General features: G+C 42.4%; 1 protein-coding gene and 1 long non-coding RNA gene across 12 annotated transcripts in view; one reads left to right on the forward strand and one right to left on the reverse strand.

Annotated features, from left to right (window-relative positions):
- Window positions 1–16327, forward strand: part of FLT3 (fms related receptor tyrosine kinase 3) — a 120187-nt gene that overhangs the window by 37605 nt on the left and 66255 nt on the right. Inside the window, exon 4 of one of the 11 annotated variants that reach the window (XM_077868279.1) lies at window positions 15195–15423. The exons of 9 other annotated variants lie outside the window; for them this stretch is intronic. Coding sequence is in view for 1 of the 2 variants with exons in the window: in XM_077868276.1 (XP_077724402.1) it covers window positions 5822–5864 (43 nt within the window). In the remaining variant the exon portion in view is untranslated. Of the gene's footprint in view, window positions 1–5724; window positions 5865–15194; window positions 15424–16327 lie in introns of those variants that run through there. One more of the 11 variants, XM_077868276.1, reaches the window with a different exon arrangement.
- Window positions 4788–5530, reverse strand: LOC144296442 (uncharacterized). Its single transcript, XR_013363562.1, has 2 exons — window positions 5256–5530; window positions 4788–5006 (listed from the first exon to the last, which is right to left on the reverse strand). It is a non-coding gene; the product is annotated as an uncharacterized LOC144296442 (long non-coding RNA).

Genomic DNA, 16327 nt, shown 5'->3' on the forward strand with positions numbered 1-16327 from the left:
CACTTACCTGTCTTTTTGATTCTCACCTTTTTTTTGATCCGTACTTTCTGCTTTTCTCTGTAGATGGGGTATAGGCCCCAACTAAACTGCCCTTCTATGTTTTACCAGCCCTGTGGACTTTGCAGCCCTGTGGATAGGAAAAGCCAGTTCTCTTTCAGTGCCTAAAAATTCCACTCCTACGCTTTGAGCCAATCTGCACTGGCCTGGCATACCTAGCTTCACCCTTCCTGAAGTCCCCTTCCTCAGCTCCCTAGGAGAGAGGCGGCTAGGATGCTGTCCTACCTTCCCCCACCAATGAATCTCCTTCCATCCCTTGCTCCCAAAGGATGTGGTTCTTCAAAGTCCTTTCTCCTTTCCTTAATACCAAAGATAGCAGAGTCCCTTGTAATTTTCCTTGAAATGTAAATGGGCCCAAGTCCCCCTTCTCCCAGACCCACTCTTTTCTATTCCATTTGTCTGAAGTATGTTAACTAGCTGGATGTTGACTTTCTTGATTTGCTAAAATTCTTCCCTTTCCCCTCCATTTTCTTTTTAGTTCCATTATTTTATATGCTGCTGGTAATTGAATCCATGCTGTTCCCCTTGAGCCCAATATTGCTTAGCAGAGTATTTATGAACTTCCAAGATTTTAGAATCCAACTTATATTATGAGTTTTTGGCTTTGCTATACAGTGATCAGAGAATACAACTTTGCTTTTGAGGTTTATTTATGAGACCTGGTATATGATCAAGATTTTTATAATGCCAAAGAAGTCCAAAAAGGAGATATTTTCTCTGCTTGTAGGATGTAAATATCTTGTTAATTATATTGTTTGAGTCTTCAACATCCTTAGTAGTTTCTGACACTTAGAGGTGGGCCACAGAGTCATTATAACAGATGCCACCATCTTCAGTTCTTATCTTCTTTTCATAACCCCCTTCCTTTGGCCTCTGGAATTACTCATCTCTCCCTGCTCCAGAGTTTATGCTCTTAATAGACGTCTTTAGAGTAGGAATAATGATACTTAACTATGGGATTGCTATTAGAATTAAATAAAATAACAGTTGTAAAGTGATTAGTACAGTGTTTGGCAATTATACAGAGACACGATAGTTAAAAGCAGAGCTATGGATTAAAGCCATTCCGAATTCCAGTAGCCTTATATTAGCTGACAGACCTTGGGTATGCCACCTAACAGATCTGAGCCTTGGATTTCTTTTTTTGTTTGTTTTAAAGATTTTATTTTTAAGTAATCTCCATACCCACTGTGGGGCCCAGACTCATAACCCTAAGATCAAGAGTCACATGCTCTACCAACTGAGCTAGTCAGATTTCTGAGCCTCAGATTTCTAATTGGAGAAACTGGTTCCATAGCACTCCTAAGGCCATAAGTCAGGGATAACCAGTTTGCATTTTGGTGTACCACCTTCCAGGCATTTTGGTATATACATAATTTTTAAAAACATAATACATGTTTTCATCTTGTTGCATCCTTTCCTTTAAGACTTACTCACTTATTTATTTATTTATTTATAGCATGAGCCGGTGGGGGCTACAGGGTGAGGGGTGGAGCAGATGGAGAGAGAGAAACTCAAGCAGGCTCCCTGCTAAGCCTGGAGCCCAATCCAGAGCTAGATCCCACAACCCTGAGATCACAACCCCAGACAAAACCAAGAGTCAGATAGATGCTCAACTCACTGAGCCACGCAGGTGCCCCAATTTTCTATCCTTTCTAATGGAACTCTTTAGAGGAATAATTTTTAATGCCTCTTGATTTTGTGTTAAAATGAGTTAAATATAACGCAGTCTATTTCTTTGTAAAAACAAAATATTAAATCGCAATCTGTTTAATGTAATAATTGATAACTAAGCTGTGGAAGAATCATATGGATTAATTTCTAGGTACTGATTTTGAAACCTATGTATTATGGGTGGAATTGTGCCTCCCCTTCTTCCCTAAAAAGATACTTTGGATTCCTTAATCCCTGTACTTCAGATCACACCCTTATAGAAGATAGGGTCAGTTACATAGGTACTCATGTTGCACTGTGGTCTTTCTGGTGGGCTTTAATCCAAAATGACTGGTGTCCTCATAAGAAGGGGTAATTTGAACACAGAGCAGACAGACACACACAAACACACATAGGGAAATGCCATGTGAAGATGAAGAAAGAGACCAAGGTGATGGAGCAGAAGCTAAGGAATGTCAAAGATTGCCAGCAAACCAGGAGAAACTTGGAGTGAGGTATGGGACAGATTCTCCTACAGAGCTCTCAGAAGGAACCAACTCATACCTAACATCAATCTTGAATTTCTAACTTCCAGAACCATGGGACAATAAATTTCTCTTATTTAAGCCACTCAGTTTGTGGTACCTTGTTACAGCAGCCTTAACCAACTAAGGCATTATCTGCTGCCAAGAATTCTAAGGAGATGATTATTTTGAACTCATCTTAGACATAAACAGAGAACTGTCAGTTCTATCCTGCCATGGGAGTCTGTGGTTCACCTGTGTGCCACCAAGTTAGCATCTTGAAAACAGTTTCCAGGGTTGTGCTATAGTTCATCTCATTTAGGTGGGTAGTAAAATGATAATAAAGAGCAGCTGGTGATGTCTAAGGGAGGACAGTTATCTTTTACACTTTCCAGATGACTTAACTACCCCATTATTTCTAAATCTGCCCCCCCAAATCTTTTTATTACAGAAAATTTCTAAGAAAAATAGAATGAGGCAGCCAGGACGCCTGGGTGGCTCAGTGGCTGAGCATCTGCCTTCTGCTCAGGATGTGATCCTGGGGTCCTGGGATTGGGTCCCACGTCGGGCTCCCTGCAGGGAGCCTGCTTCTCCCTCTGCTTGTGTCTCTGCCTCTCTCTGTGTGTCTCTCATGAATAAATAAAATCTTAAAAAAAAATAGAATGAGCTTATTTAAGTATTGCTGAGGTTCAATATTAGCTATACATAGTCAATTTTAATTTCCCCACTCAAACCCTCCCACATCAAATTATTTTGAAGAACATCTCAGACTTTATATCAGTTTCATTGAGATCGAATTGACATGACATATAGTTCACCTCTTTCATGTACAACTCAATGGTTTTTAGTATATTTACAGAATTGTACAACCATCAAGCACCACAATCTATTTTAGAACATTTTCATCATCCTCAAAGAATCTCTGTACTCATTAGCTGTCCTTCTCTATTCTTCTCTTCAGCTCCCCATTTTATCTGTAAATATTTCCTGTGCACATCCAGAAAGGTGGGAACTATTTTTAAAATACATAACAATATTATCACGTGTAAGCTTTTTTAAACAATAATTATTCAATATCAAAGAAAATTTTGGTCACATTTTCTTGACTATTCTATATTTTCAGTTTGCTTGAATTAGGATCCAAATAAAGTCCTTACATTACACATTGCAATTGCTTGATATATCTGTTAGTTTTCTTTTCATCTATAGGTTCTGTCTCCAATTTTATTTTTCTTTACAAAATTTTTTTTGAAGGAAATAGGTTATTTGTTCTATAAAGTTTGCTAGGGTCTGGGATTTTCTGATTGTATCCTAGTGCCCTTTTTTGCCATGTTCCACCATCCCACATATTTCCTATCTTTGGTGACCACTAGTTCTCTGTACTTAAGAGTCTTTTTTTGTTTGTTTGTTTGTTTCTTTGTTTGCTTATTTTGTTTCTTAAATTCCACATATGAGTGAAATCATATGGTATTTTTCTTTCTCTACCTATTTCACTCATTTTTAGCTAATATCCTCCCCTCTTACCACTTCTCACAGAGATTTCTGCCTTGTGCCCAAGATTCTTTGAAGAAGCATCATATCTTCACAATTTTGTGTTCTTGAACCCAACTCCACCCAAGCTGATACTCTGCAAACGTGTAATCATCAGTTTCTTTTAAAGCTTGCGGTAATCAGGCTATAAATAAAAGCTAAGGCATTCGATCTTGGCAGTTAAAAGGCTTACTAGCCCATTCCCCCCCCCCCCCCCAATTTTACTAGCCTGCTTCATTGCCTTTATCTTTTCATATCTCATACCTTTCATGCCTCTTCTTCTAATTTTGTGTTGGGCCCAAAGTAGAAACTTAACATTAAAAAAAAAATCTTTAATTGTGACAAAATGCACAGAGATGATATTGGCCATCTTAACCATTTTTAAGTGTACAGTTCAGTAGCATTAAATACATGCACGTGGTTGTGCAACCAATGTCCAAAAGCCTTTCATCTTGCAAAACTGAAACTCTGTACCCATTAAACACCAACTCTCCATCCTTGCCCCCTCCCCATGGCAATCACCATTCTATTTCCTGTCTCTATGAGTTTGACTATTCTAGGTACCTCACGTAGGTAGAACCATGCAGTCTTTGTCTTTTTGTGACTGGCTTATTTCACTTAGCATGCCCTCAAGGTTCATCCATGTTGTCGCATGTGTTAGAATTTCCTTATTTTTTTTAAGTCTGAATAATAGTTCATTTTATGTATATACCACATTTTGTTTGTCCATTAATCTACAGATGGGTATCTGGGTCGCTTCCACCTTTTGGCTATTGTGAATAACACTGCTATAGTGTACAAATATCCCTCCATGACCCTCTTTCAATTCTTTCGAATATATACCCAGAAGTGGAACTGCTGGATCATATGGTAATTCTATTTTTAATTTTTTCAGACACTGCCATACTGTTTTCCACAGTGGCTGCACCATGGTAGAGGCTTTTGTTTCTGTCATACCCTATGGGGTAAAAATTATTGTGCTATAGACTACAGCTAAGAAAAAGGATTGTATGACCAAAAATGTACACTGCCAATTATCATGTTTTATTAGAAAAGTATTTACATAGTTAAAAGCATAGAATTCCTAGAACTGGAATTCACCTTGCAAACCATTTGGTCCGCTCCGCTCATCTACAGGTGAGTAAACGGGGACTCTGAGAGGGCCAGCGGCTTGTGAAGGTCAAAGAGCTAGTCAAGGGTAGACTCAGAACTGGCATCCAGGGCTTTCCAAGCTTCGACTTACTGCAAAGACAATAATTTTCAACCTGAGATATATATGCGATGAAGAACAAGAGTTATGGAATGGATAACTCCAAACGTCCTCTGGGATGTACTCTCTGTGTGTTCTGCTTTTGTTTCTCTGGCTGGTTTTTCGCCTCCCTAACTGCCTTGGCTGACATGGAAACCCAGCCGCGACTGGCCGACTGGGTCCTGGGCATCCTCGGCCACGGAGGGGAAGACAAAGAAAGCCAGTCGGCAATTAGGACCCACCAGGCTCGGAACGCGCCCCTCCGCTCTTCCGCGCTCCCCAGGGCTGCCCGCGTGTGCCGCGGATTGGGCTGCCGTCCCCGGGCCTCGGAGACCCCGCGCGCGGGGAGCGCGGCTTCTGGCCCTCGGCTGTCCCCAGGCTCTGGCATCCAAACGCGAGGGTTCAGGGGCTCCCGGGGGCAGGGCTGCTCTCGCTGCGCCTCCTCTCCAGCCGGGGCGGCCGAGCCCGAACCACCTCGCGGCGGAACGGCGCCCCATCTCCCCCGTCACCGGCCGGGAGCCCCGGGCGCCGCGGAGCGCGGGCTGCGGACCACGACGGGCACGTGGGCTCGGCCGCAGCGCTGCGCCAGGCACCGGCTCCCCGGCTCGGCCCAACCTCTCGGCTCCCGCCTCGGCCCCAGCCGGTGGGGAGAGGGATCCTCCCCCCTTCCACTTTGCACCAGTCCGAGGGAATTTGCGGTCGGTGACGCGCATCCTTAAGCGAGCCACCTGCAGCGCGGGGCGCGCCGCTCCGGGCGGCATCTCAGGGCTGGGCCGGCGCGGCCTGGGGACCCCGGGCTCCGGAGGCCATGCCGGCGTGGGCGCGCCGCGGCGGCCGGCTGCCGCTGCTCGGTAAGGCCCCGCACGCCCGCTCGCAGCCCCCGCGGCCCCCGGCGCGGCCCTCGCCCCCACCCCGCGCGCCGCACCGGGGCGCGCGCCTCCCGGGCCCCGCCGCCTCGCTCCTCCCCGCGCCGGCTCTTCCCTCGCTCCCGCGCCCCTCCCCTCTTCCGCGCCCTCCTGGCTCGCCCCGAACTTGCCCGCGGCCCTCGCCCGCCCACCCCGCGGCGTCCTCGCTCTCTCTGAGCGCTGCCGCTCTGGCCCGGCCCGCGTCCCGAACGGCGGCCCGGACTCCGCGGGTGGCCTCCGGACGCGCTGGCCGGGGCGGGGGCGGGGGCCGGGGCCGGGGCGGGGGCCGGGGCCGGGGCCGCACCCGCAGCCGGGGCCGCAGCCGGGGCCGCAGCCGGGGCCGCGCCGGCCGCCTTGCCCCCCGCGCCCGCGCCGCCGCCCGCTCGGGCCCCGCGCTGGGTGCTGGGCGGCCCGCCCGAGGCCGCGGCCCCGAGGGGGCCCCAGGGGACTCCGGACCGCTACGGGACCGGCCCCGGAGACCGGAGACTCCCGGGTGGCGTCTTGGACCCTTCTTTGGAGGTTCTGATCTATGGAAGGAACTTTAAGGGGCAGATGCGCCCGCGTTTCCCCCAGAGCTAGTCATCCCAAATAACGACCCCCCGCCCCCGCCGAATTTCGGGGGGATCAACGGATAGCTACTTTGGAAATGTTATGCAAACAGGATTTACATACGAAAATACTAGCTGCCCCCTCCTCCTATACTCGATTTCTGTCCTGGCATTAAACCCCAAGGGGGTTTTCAAGGACTCAGCTGACTGTTCCCAAATAATCTACTGGATGGCACAGTTGGCAACGAGGGGAAAAAATCCCCTTTAGATCCAGCTCATCGATTTGGAAAGATAAGAGGGTTGATTCGTTTTTAGGGTGAAGGAGACGTTTGTGGGAGCCGGAGGAGCCTGGGAGCCTTGGGTCCCTGTCTAGTCCTGCAACCTTGGGACCCGCACTCACCGCCCCCGCCCCGGCGTCCTCCTGGGTCTCCGTCCAGTGAGGGGGTGCCCTGCTGTATCTCCGCCAGCTCCAAAATTCTAGCATTCTAACTTGAAGTCTCTGTGGTACACGGAGAAACTCTTCATTACAGACGTGCAGGAATTATTATTTCCAATAGCTTCTGTTAAAAATAATTCAGAATTAGAGAGTAGGAAATGAAACATAAGGGGGGAAAGAGTGGGAAAACAGACATTTTGCATTTCTTAAACATTTATCTTTGCTAATTGGTAAATATGTACATTTGAAATATATCGTACAATATGTTTTTCAGTCTATTAATACAAAAAGCTGGCTCTCTGTTAGGTATGACATTAAGTAGTAAGTGAATTTTTCAATAGCATACAGAGGCTTACAAAGATTTGTGCTTGCAACTATATTTAACCTGCACTGAATTCCTTTATATTTAGGAACAATCTCAGAAATCTCTACATCTCTTTCCAGATTTTTCTAAATGAGGTATAATTTGCATACAGCAAATATGCACCCATCTTAACAGTACAATTCCATTAGTTTTTATAAGTGCATGCACCCACCTAACCTTGGATATAGAAAGAGCAGTTCTAACCCCACGTACTCCCAGGCAATATCCCCCAAAGGTAGCCACCATTTAGACTTTTAATACCATCCCTTTGCCTGTTTTTGAACTTCATGTAAACCAAGTCATCCCATATACTCTTTCATGTCCAGCTTCTTTTACTCAACATTATGATTAAGAGTTTCAGCCTTGTTCTCAGTAGCAATGTTTTTTTTTTTGAATTTGCTGAGTGCTATTCCTAAATACGAATATACTATACAATTTATTTATCCATTCTGTTGTTGAAGAACATTTAGGTTTTTTCCAATTTTGTATAATTAGGAATGACACTGCTGTGAACAGTCTTTTACAAGTTTCTGATGGGCATAAACACTCATCTCTCTTAGGATTATTCCCACCAGTTGAATTCCCAGATCATAAGGAAAGGCATATTAAGTCAGTTTTGGTAGATACTGTCAGTTTTCCAAAGCAGCCCTATGGATTTACATTCCCTCTGGCAACTTATGGGAGTTCCAGTTCCTCACATCTTTACCAATAGCTGATATTATAGATTTTCTTGAACAAAGGAGCAGAAAGTGAGAAACCTAAAATGAGGACTTCAAAATATTTAAAAGCTTTCAGTTCCTTAAATCGTAAGATATGATCCCCCATTTCCCTTACATTGTAAGTTCTAGCTCTTGTGAATGATAGTGAAGCTTTCTAAGTAGGATTTAAAGAATGGAAATGTGTTCTTGATCTTAACTGCATTATGTGCTAATAAAGGAGAAGGGGAGATTTCAATATTTAAATAAGCATGATGCTATCTCCTTTTTCATGTCAGAAAATTCATAGTCAGAGCCTTGAATGACACATTTTATTGTCATCCTTTGGCCTTGTTGGCTTTTCTTGCTTTATTTGCCTTCTTGTGTTGGGGGAGGGGGGGATTCAAGAGGAGGTGGAGGGAAGGGATGCTAGGCAACCATACTTTTGGATTAGATGGGACACCAGCCCCGGTGGCCTGATGTCCAGGTCCACCTTTGATCTAAAAGTCTAGTTCTAATTGTTGCTGTCATAGAAGTTTAGACCGGCTGTTCATTTCTTCTTAGGTACTTCACATCAACCCATAGTCGATTATCCCTGAGGTTGAGTTGTGAGCTCTTTGCCTTCCATTAAAGAGCGGCTCTACTTTTTATAACTAAAAAGGCACTTTCGGGAACTCTTAGTTATTAATCAAGATTTTGTCATTCTTTTTGAATTTTCTGGTTGTGTAACTGCAAAACAATCAGATATTAAATGTGGTTGGGGCTCCTGGGTGGCTCAGTGGTTGAGCGTCTGCCTTTGGCTCAGGGGGTGATCCCAGAGTCCCAGGATCAAGTCCCACATCGGACTCCTTGCATGGAGCCTGCTTCTCCTTCCTCTACCTATGTCTCTGCCTCTCTTTGTCTATGAAATAAATAAATAAATAAATAAATAAATAAATAAATAAATAAATAAATAAATTTTAAAGGATATTAAATGTAGAGGAGGAAGACTTGATTTATGTTCCAGAGAGGATTTCAGATAAGAAAAGTTGAAGAGAGAAAAAAAAAAAGAAAAGTTGAAGAGATAGGGCAGCCCCGGTTGGCTTAGCCGTTTGGTGCAGCCTTTGGCCTGGGGCATGATCCTGGAGCCCCAGGATGGAGTCCCACATTGGGCTCTCTGCATGGAGCTGTTTCTCCCTCTGTCTCTCTCTCTCTTTCTCTCTCTCTCTGTGTGTCTCTAATAAATAAATAAAATCTTAAAAAAAAAAAAGTTGAACAGGAAGCATGCACGAGAAAGAGAAACATTTGTTACCTGATAAAATTTTATTGAACCTATATTTCTGTGCTGGGGAGGAGGGGTACAAGGATGAAAGAGACTGAGGATGAGTGAATTTAGATATAATAGCTAATTCTGTTCTCTTTAAGAAACACATGGTGGATGCCTCTCCCCAAGAAATGTACAAAGCTGACTTTCAGTTAGTAAAACTTTCCAACACAGTTGCTACAGACACTAAGTATCTATAGTTGAAAAATAGTATGATTCAATGAAGGAAGCTTCAACCAGGTCACAATGGGAATCCTAGGGTTTTTTATCCCCTAAAACTACTTTAACGTATATAGACTGTACTTAATGGTTGTGGGAAAGAAGCTGCCCTTCCATTGAGACTAAAACAAATGGACTGGCCATCTCTTAGGTCTTGGGAAGAAGACATTTTCTAAATGGTTCTTTGAAGAAAGCTTATCGACCTCTCTTTAGTCCCAGAGAGCATCTCTGCTCCCTTGCAAAGCCCACAGAAAGGCTCAGTGCCAGCACTTTCTCCACAGTTCTTTTTGTTCCTGTCATCTTGTCACTCTTCAGTGAAACTAAACGAGCAGTGTGACAACAGTCCTTAACATTCAACGTTCAAGATTACAAGCATGCAGACTCCCCAGACACCTACCAGCTATTGCCTTCATCTTTGGGTAAAGATTTTGATTTGACAAAAAGCAAATAATCTCAAAAGTATTGTATTGTTTCATTTTTCTCAGCGGTGAAAGGAACCTCTCGGAGAACAGGAGTAAGAATTTGGAGAGGGGAGATATGAGGGATTGAAAATTAGCTTAGCTTACTTTGTAATTTGCTTAGCTTGGTCTTGTCCCCATGCTCTATCCTTCATTCACTCCAAAATAACAGATTCTTGTGAATTTCACTGTAGCTGGCTTGTCCCAGTAGAGCTTTTTGGTTTTCTTCAGATGGAAATAGAGATGATATTATGACCTTAAGATTTTTTCCATGACTTCCAAAAGAGCCTTAGCCAGTTTGTAGTTAAGTAGCCATAGTCATGTGGCCGAAGGTTTTTCTGTCTTTTGGGGTGGGGGGCGTAGGTAGTCTATGAGCACTATATGAAGTGACTTTTTTTTTTTTTTTAAGATTTTATTTATTTCTTCATAAGAGACGCACAGAAAGAGGCAGAGACATAGGCAGAGGGAGAAGCAGGCTCCCTGAGAGGAGACCGATGCGGAACTTAATCCCAGGACTCCAGGATCACAACATGAGCTAAAGGCAGATGCTCAACCACTGAGCCATCCAGGTGCCTCTATGAGGTGACTTAATTACTTTTGCTTGATACCGTCTATGGCTCTACCATCAATGGTCCTCAAGTGATAAAAGCTTTTGTAGAACTCACTGATAGCCGTTAATTTGAATCATGCTGTCCTGTTCTATGGGTACCAATACATGTGGAGGAAATTTAAAAATAATATAAAGTATACACACTGTTCTTTTGTGGCTAGAGGAATTGCATAAGATCCTAAAAGAGGAACTATTGTTATTTTTTAGGTTTAAACAGTAAAATTTTTTTTCACTGCTGTCATTATAAGTCACATGGTAGCCAAGAGTCCTCCAAAAAATTATTTACAGTCTACACTAAAACAGGATATTGTCATTATTTATATAAACTGTTATGTTTTATTAGAAGATACCCAGTGAATTCTGTCTTCAGATGCTTAGCTACTTGAGTTAGGGTTTTCCTAATGTTAGGGATTCTGTTCTTGGAGTCAATGAAGATAGATATATTAGGACTAACAAGACAGTTAGGAAACATGTGTTCTTTCCTCTGGCAGGGAATTTCTCTGCACTTAAGTTCCTCATTTGTAAAAAGGAGATAAGCAGTATCTTACTCCTCCATCAGATAATTCCTGTAAAGTACAGCTGCATTCCTTGTTAGGCAGGTGCTTTGCAGAAAATGAGGTATATAAAGTCTGCAGAAATCATTAGGATTTAGAGTCACAGGATTTTCCTCCTTTCCTTCTTAGACACTTTTGAACACTGCCTATATCTAGGACTTCTGTAAGTCCCCCATAGTACTGGTTCCTGCCCTCAAAGAACTCACAGTCTAATGTTGGGGGTGTTGGCAGGAAAAGATCGGGCATATAAAGGAGAAATTTGGAAATATGCACAGAGACTGAACCTATAACCCGGACTAAGAAAGTAAAGCAGGGTTTCCAAATGGAAGTCATGCTAGAGCCAGGACTAGAAAGATAAGGAACATTTGACAGGGAAAAGGAAGGATAAGGACATTCCAGGCAAACAGGACAGCAAAGAAGAGGTATAGAGGTAAGAAACATGCAGTAGATGGAAAAGTATAGCTCCATTCTGGGTTGCTGAGACACAATGTACAAGGCTTCCAGGAGAGAGTAACTATCTTTTTGAAAAGTCGCAATTCAGAAAACTGTCTGAAGATCCTTCTGTGGCTAGCTTTCAAAAAAAGATTCAGGGTTGCCAGAGGTTCAGTGTGTAATGTGTAAGGAGTGTTTTGGTGATGTGATGAGGGGCTTGAACTTTATCATGTAGACCAAGAGTCTCTGGATGGAATTCAGTTATCCATTGTACTCCTCAGGATATGTGTGTATGTGTGTGTGTTTTAGATAGAGGGTTAATTGCATTTATCAGATATTCAGAGATCTGTGACTTAAGAAAGAGTAAACATCATTGCTGTAGGTTGTTGAGGGGTTTTAAGCAGAGGAGTGACATGCCATGATGCATATTTTAGGAAGACATCTGTGTATAGAGGATGGATGTCAGGCTGACAGGTCTGCATTCAGGGAGGCCAGCTAGGAAGTTGGGGGCAGTCGGCCAGGCCAGAGACAACTAGAGCTTGAATTAGGCAACTGTAATAGAGATGTAGAGCTGCACACAGATTTGGGAATTACCAAAAGGTTAAAATGTCAAGGCTTGGCAACTGCCTGGCTGATGGGAAGTGAAGGCAGGGGAGGAGTCAAAGATGGCTTCTGGGTTCCTGGCTTCAGTGACAGTGGCCTTGTTGCCACAAACTGAGAAGGAAGAGAAAAGAGGGAGTAAGTTTAGGAAGGCAAATGAGGAGTTCAATCTGAGTTTAGGGTTCCTGAGGCTGCCCAGATGTGTAGCTGTACACACTGGAGGGACAAATTGGAAACTCGGGAGCGAACAGATGGTAAATCATGAGAATTGGGCACCTGGGTGGCTCAGTGGTTGAGTGTCTGCCTTTGGCTCAGGTTGTGATCGGGGTCTGGGATTGAGTCCCACATCCGGTTCCCCCACGGGGAGAGTCCCTCTGCCTATGCCTCCCTCTTTCTCTGTGTCTCTCATAAATTAAAAAAAAAAAAAATCATGAGAATTTACAAAGAGCATAGAATGAGTAGAAGGGATGAGACCTCAAAGCTACCCACTTCTAAGGAAAACACTCCTGTATGTCTCCTCCTCTCCAGTAACAGCACTCAACATTTCTGGCCACCAAAAGTATGTGCGTATGCACGTGTGTGTGTGTGTGTGTGTGTGTGTGTGTGTTGCAGGGGGTGTTCCTCTCACCAAGTAATTCTCAGACACCAGTTGATGTTCTATGATTTCACTCCAATTCTGACACTATCTACCTGGAGACAGCATCAGACCCCACAGGTGAGGGGTTCAGATCCTTCCTCTTGCCACTTCAGACGTCAATCCCAATCCCAAGTCTGGGCTGTCACCTGGACTTCTGACCACAGGCTGGAAATCAGAAGTTTCATTACACCCCAACCCCCCCACACACACCCCCATACCCCCGCCGCCTGGTTTGGTTAATTTGCAGCAGCAACTCACAGAACTCAGGAAAACATTTTACTTACTAGATCACCAGGTTGTTATAAAAGGATCTAACTCAGGAGCAGTGAGATGGAAGAGATGCACAGAGAAAGGTGTGTGAGGAAGGGGGTAGGGCTTCCACACCCTCTCCAGGTATCTCCATGTGCTCTCCAACCTGGAAGCTCCTCAAACCTCCTGGTCCAAGAATATTTATGGAGTTTAACCAGCAGCTCCCCTTCTTCCCAGAGGCCAGTGGGTGGGGCTGAAAGCTCCCTCCCTCTGATTACTTGGTCTTTCTGGTTATCAGCCCCATCCTGAGGCCATCCAGGGACCCCACCCTAAATCACTTCATTAGCATCAAGTGCAGTGTGCTCCAAAGAGACCCACCATGGATAACAAGATACTCCTATCACTCAGGAAATTCCAAGGATTTTAGGAGTTTTGTGTCAGGAACCAGAACTAACCAAATATATTTATTATACCACACCAGTCCGGTCCACTGCCCTCTTTTATCAAGTGAGGGAAATGGGGTCCAGAAAGGTTAAAGGACTTACTGAAATTAGAAGTCATCCAAGTGGGTGACTCTCAGAAGAGGCACTTGGAACTCAAGCCTCTTAAAGTCTTCTGTTCCTATAATTTTTCCCTTTCCAGAATGTTATGTAACTGGAATTTTATAATATGTAGACTTTTGAGTCCGTTTCTTTCACACAGTATAATTATTTGAGATTTATCCATGTTGTTATATATGTCAGTACTCAAAAACCAAAATGGTCAAGTACCTTTGAAGATCTAGTTACCTTTTTTAAGTTCTTAATGAATTGGACAGTGCCCCATCTAGCAAATAGAGGGGGGCTCCAGCAGATGTTCTAAACAGAAGGATTTCACAGACAGACATAGGGTGGGACAGTTAGCAAAAGAAAAGAAAGGATTGTTTCAGACAAAGTCACCTTCCCTTAGGGAGATATACTGGTGTCTTGTTAGGTGGATTACTTGATCTTCCTTTGGGGATGGAGAGGGTTTTGTGACAGATTAACTCATTGGAGCTGACCAGAAAATTTTCTGACTGGGTAGTTAAGGCTACATTTCTAGGGAAGGTTGAAATTACAGTTAGGTTATGGATTAAACCCTCGTTTGGTGACTTAGCCTAGCATGAATAACTGTTTTGGGCCTGTGGTTTTTTTTCTTTTCTTTTCTTTTCTTTTCTTTTCTTTTCTTTTCTTTTCTTTTCTTTTCTTTTCTTTTCTTTTCTTTTCTTTTCTTTCTTTTCTTTTCTTTTTCTTTTCTTTTCTTTTCTTTTCTTTTTTCTTCTTTTCTTTTCTTTTTTCAATTTATTTATTTATTCATGAGAGACACAGAGAGAGAGGTAGAAGGAGAAGCAAGCTCCCCATAAGGAGCCTGATGTGGAACTCGATCCTGGATCCTGGGATCAGGCCCTGAGCCAAAGGTAGACTCAACCGCTGAGCCACCCAGGCGTCCCTGGTTTTCTTTTTGACAATACTTTTTTCCCTTCCTATTGCTGAGTAGTATGTCATTATTGTTCAGCGTCATTGCCATCACTTGGTATAGTCAATTTTTTGTCTTTATTTTTTAACCTTTCTCATAGGAGTGTAACAATATGTCTTGGTGGCTTTAATTTGCATTTCCCAAATGACTAATGATGTTGGTCATCTTTCTGCATGCTTAATTGTCATCCTATATAATGTTTGGTGAAGTGTTTCCTAGAATCTTTTGCCTTTTTTTTTTTTTTTTAAATCAAGTTTTGACAATATTTTTTTCCAGTCTAGGGCTTCTCTTTTTATTTTTTTAAGAGAGCATATTTTAAGAAGCAGAAATTACTAATTTTGATGAAATCCATTAGTCAAAAAATTTGGCCCTAAACACTGCTCTGGTTCTATGTAACTAACCAAGCTTAAAGGGAGACCTGAAAGGAACAAAGTGTTTACAATGAACCTAACTACATCCCATAAAAATATTCAAAAATATGTAACCAAATACAGGAACATCTGGCACCAGGTGAAATTCACAACGCCTGGCTTCCAGTTACAAATTAATAGACAAAGGACTAAAAATTCAACCTGTAGAGTAAAATCAGTCATCCAAAAAGGGACCCAGAAATGATGTAGAATATAAAATTCATAGAAAAGAACATTAAAATAGTTGTTATATTATTTTCCACATAGTTCTGAAGCTAGAGGAAAGATTATATATGTTAAGCTGGACATACTAAATATAAAAGAAAAAATCACACAAACTGAACTTCTAGAGATGAAAATTGCAATTATACTGGAAAGGATTGACAGCAGATTACAGAAGAAAAGATTAGTGAACTTGAAGACAGCAATAGAAACCATCCAAAATAAACAGAGAGAAAAGACAATTAGTGAGAACTTCAGTTGGTCAAATGTACATGTAAGTCTGCTATCAAAATGTATCCTTTTTTTCTGGATGCTTTTAAGAGTTTCTCTTTATCATTGGCTTAAAATAATTTGATTATAATTTATCTTTTGTAGTTTTCTTCCTGAGTATGTGTTTGGGTTTTCTTGGGCTTCTTAGATCTGTGGGTTTATCATTTACATCAGATTTGGACATTTTCTTCATTATTTCATCTGCTATTTTTCTGACCTTCTTTTCCCCATTCTTTACAATGACATGTATATTTGAGCTCCAAAAGTGAGTGTAATATAAGACTTTTTTATTGTCTAAACTCCTTTGAAAAATAATTGACTGTTTAGGGTAAAATAATAATAGTAACTTGTTGGATTTATAACATGTAGAAATGCAATGTATGATAGCAATAATACAAAACCTGGGAGGTATGAAATTGAAACATACTATTATAAGATCCTTATATTATACATGAGGTGGTATAACAGCTCTTAAAAGACTGCATTAAGGTAAATGTGTATACTACAAACCTTAAAGCAAGTGCTAAAATGACAAAGCAAAGCATTATGGCTAATAATCCAAGAAAGAAGCATAAAATACTTATTCCCAAGGAAGCAGGAAAAGAGGAAAAGGGGAAAAACAGACAGAACAAATAGAAAACAAAGAATAATATGATAATATGATAAATTTAAACCTAACCATATCAACAATTTTATTAAATTTAAATGATTTACATATCACAATTAAAAGGCTGAGGTTGTCCAATTTGGTTAAAAAAAATCAAAGGCAAGACCCAACTATATGGAACATAAATAAAGTCAACCTTGGGCATGAAGACAGAGGTAGGTTAAAAGTAAAAGGATGTGGGAGAGAAAAATCCCATGCCAACACTAATCAAATGCTGGAGAGGCTAAATAACAGAGTATAT

Source organism: Canis aureus, chromosome 24 (assembly GCF_053574225.1).
Source record: "Canis aureus isolate CA01 chromosome 24, VMU_Caureus_v.1.0, whole genome shotgun sequence".
In the NCBI taxonomy this organism is placed as follows: domain Eukaryota; kingdom Metazoa; phylum Chordata; class Mammalia; order Carnivora; family Canidae; genus Canis; species Canis aureus.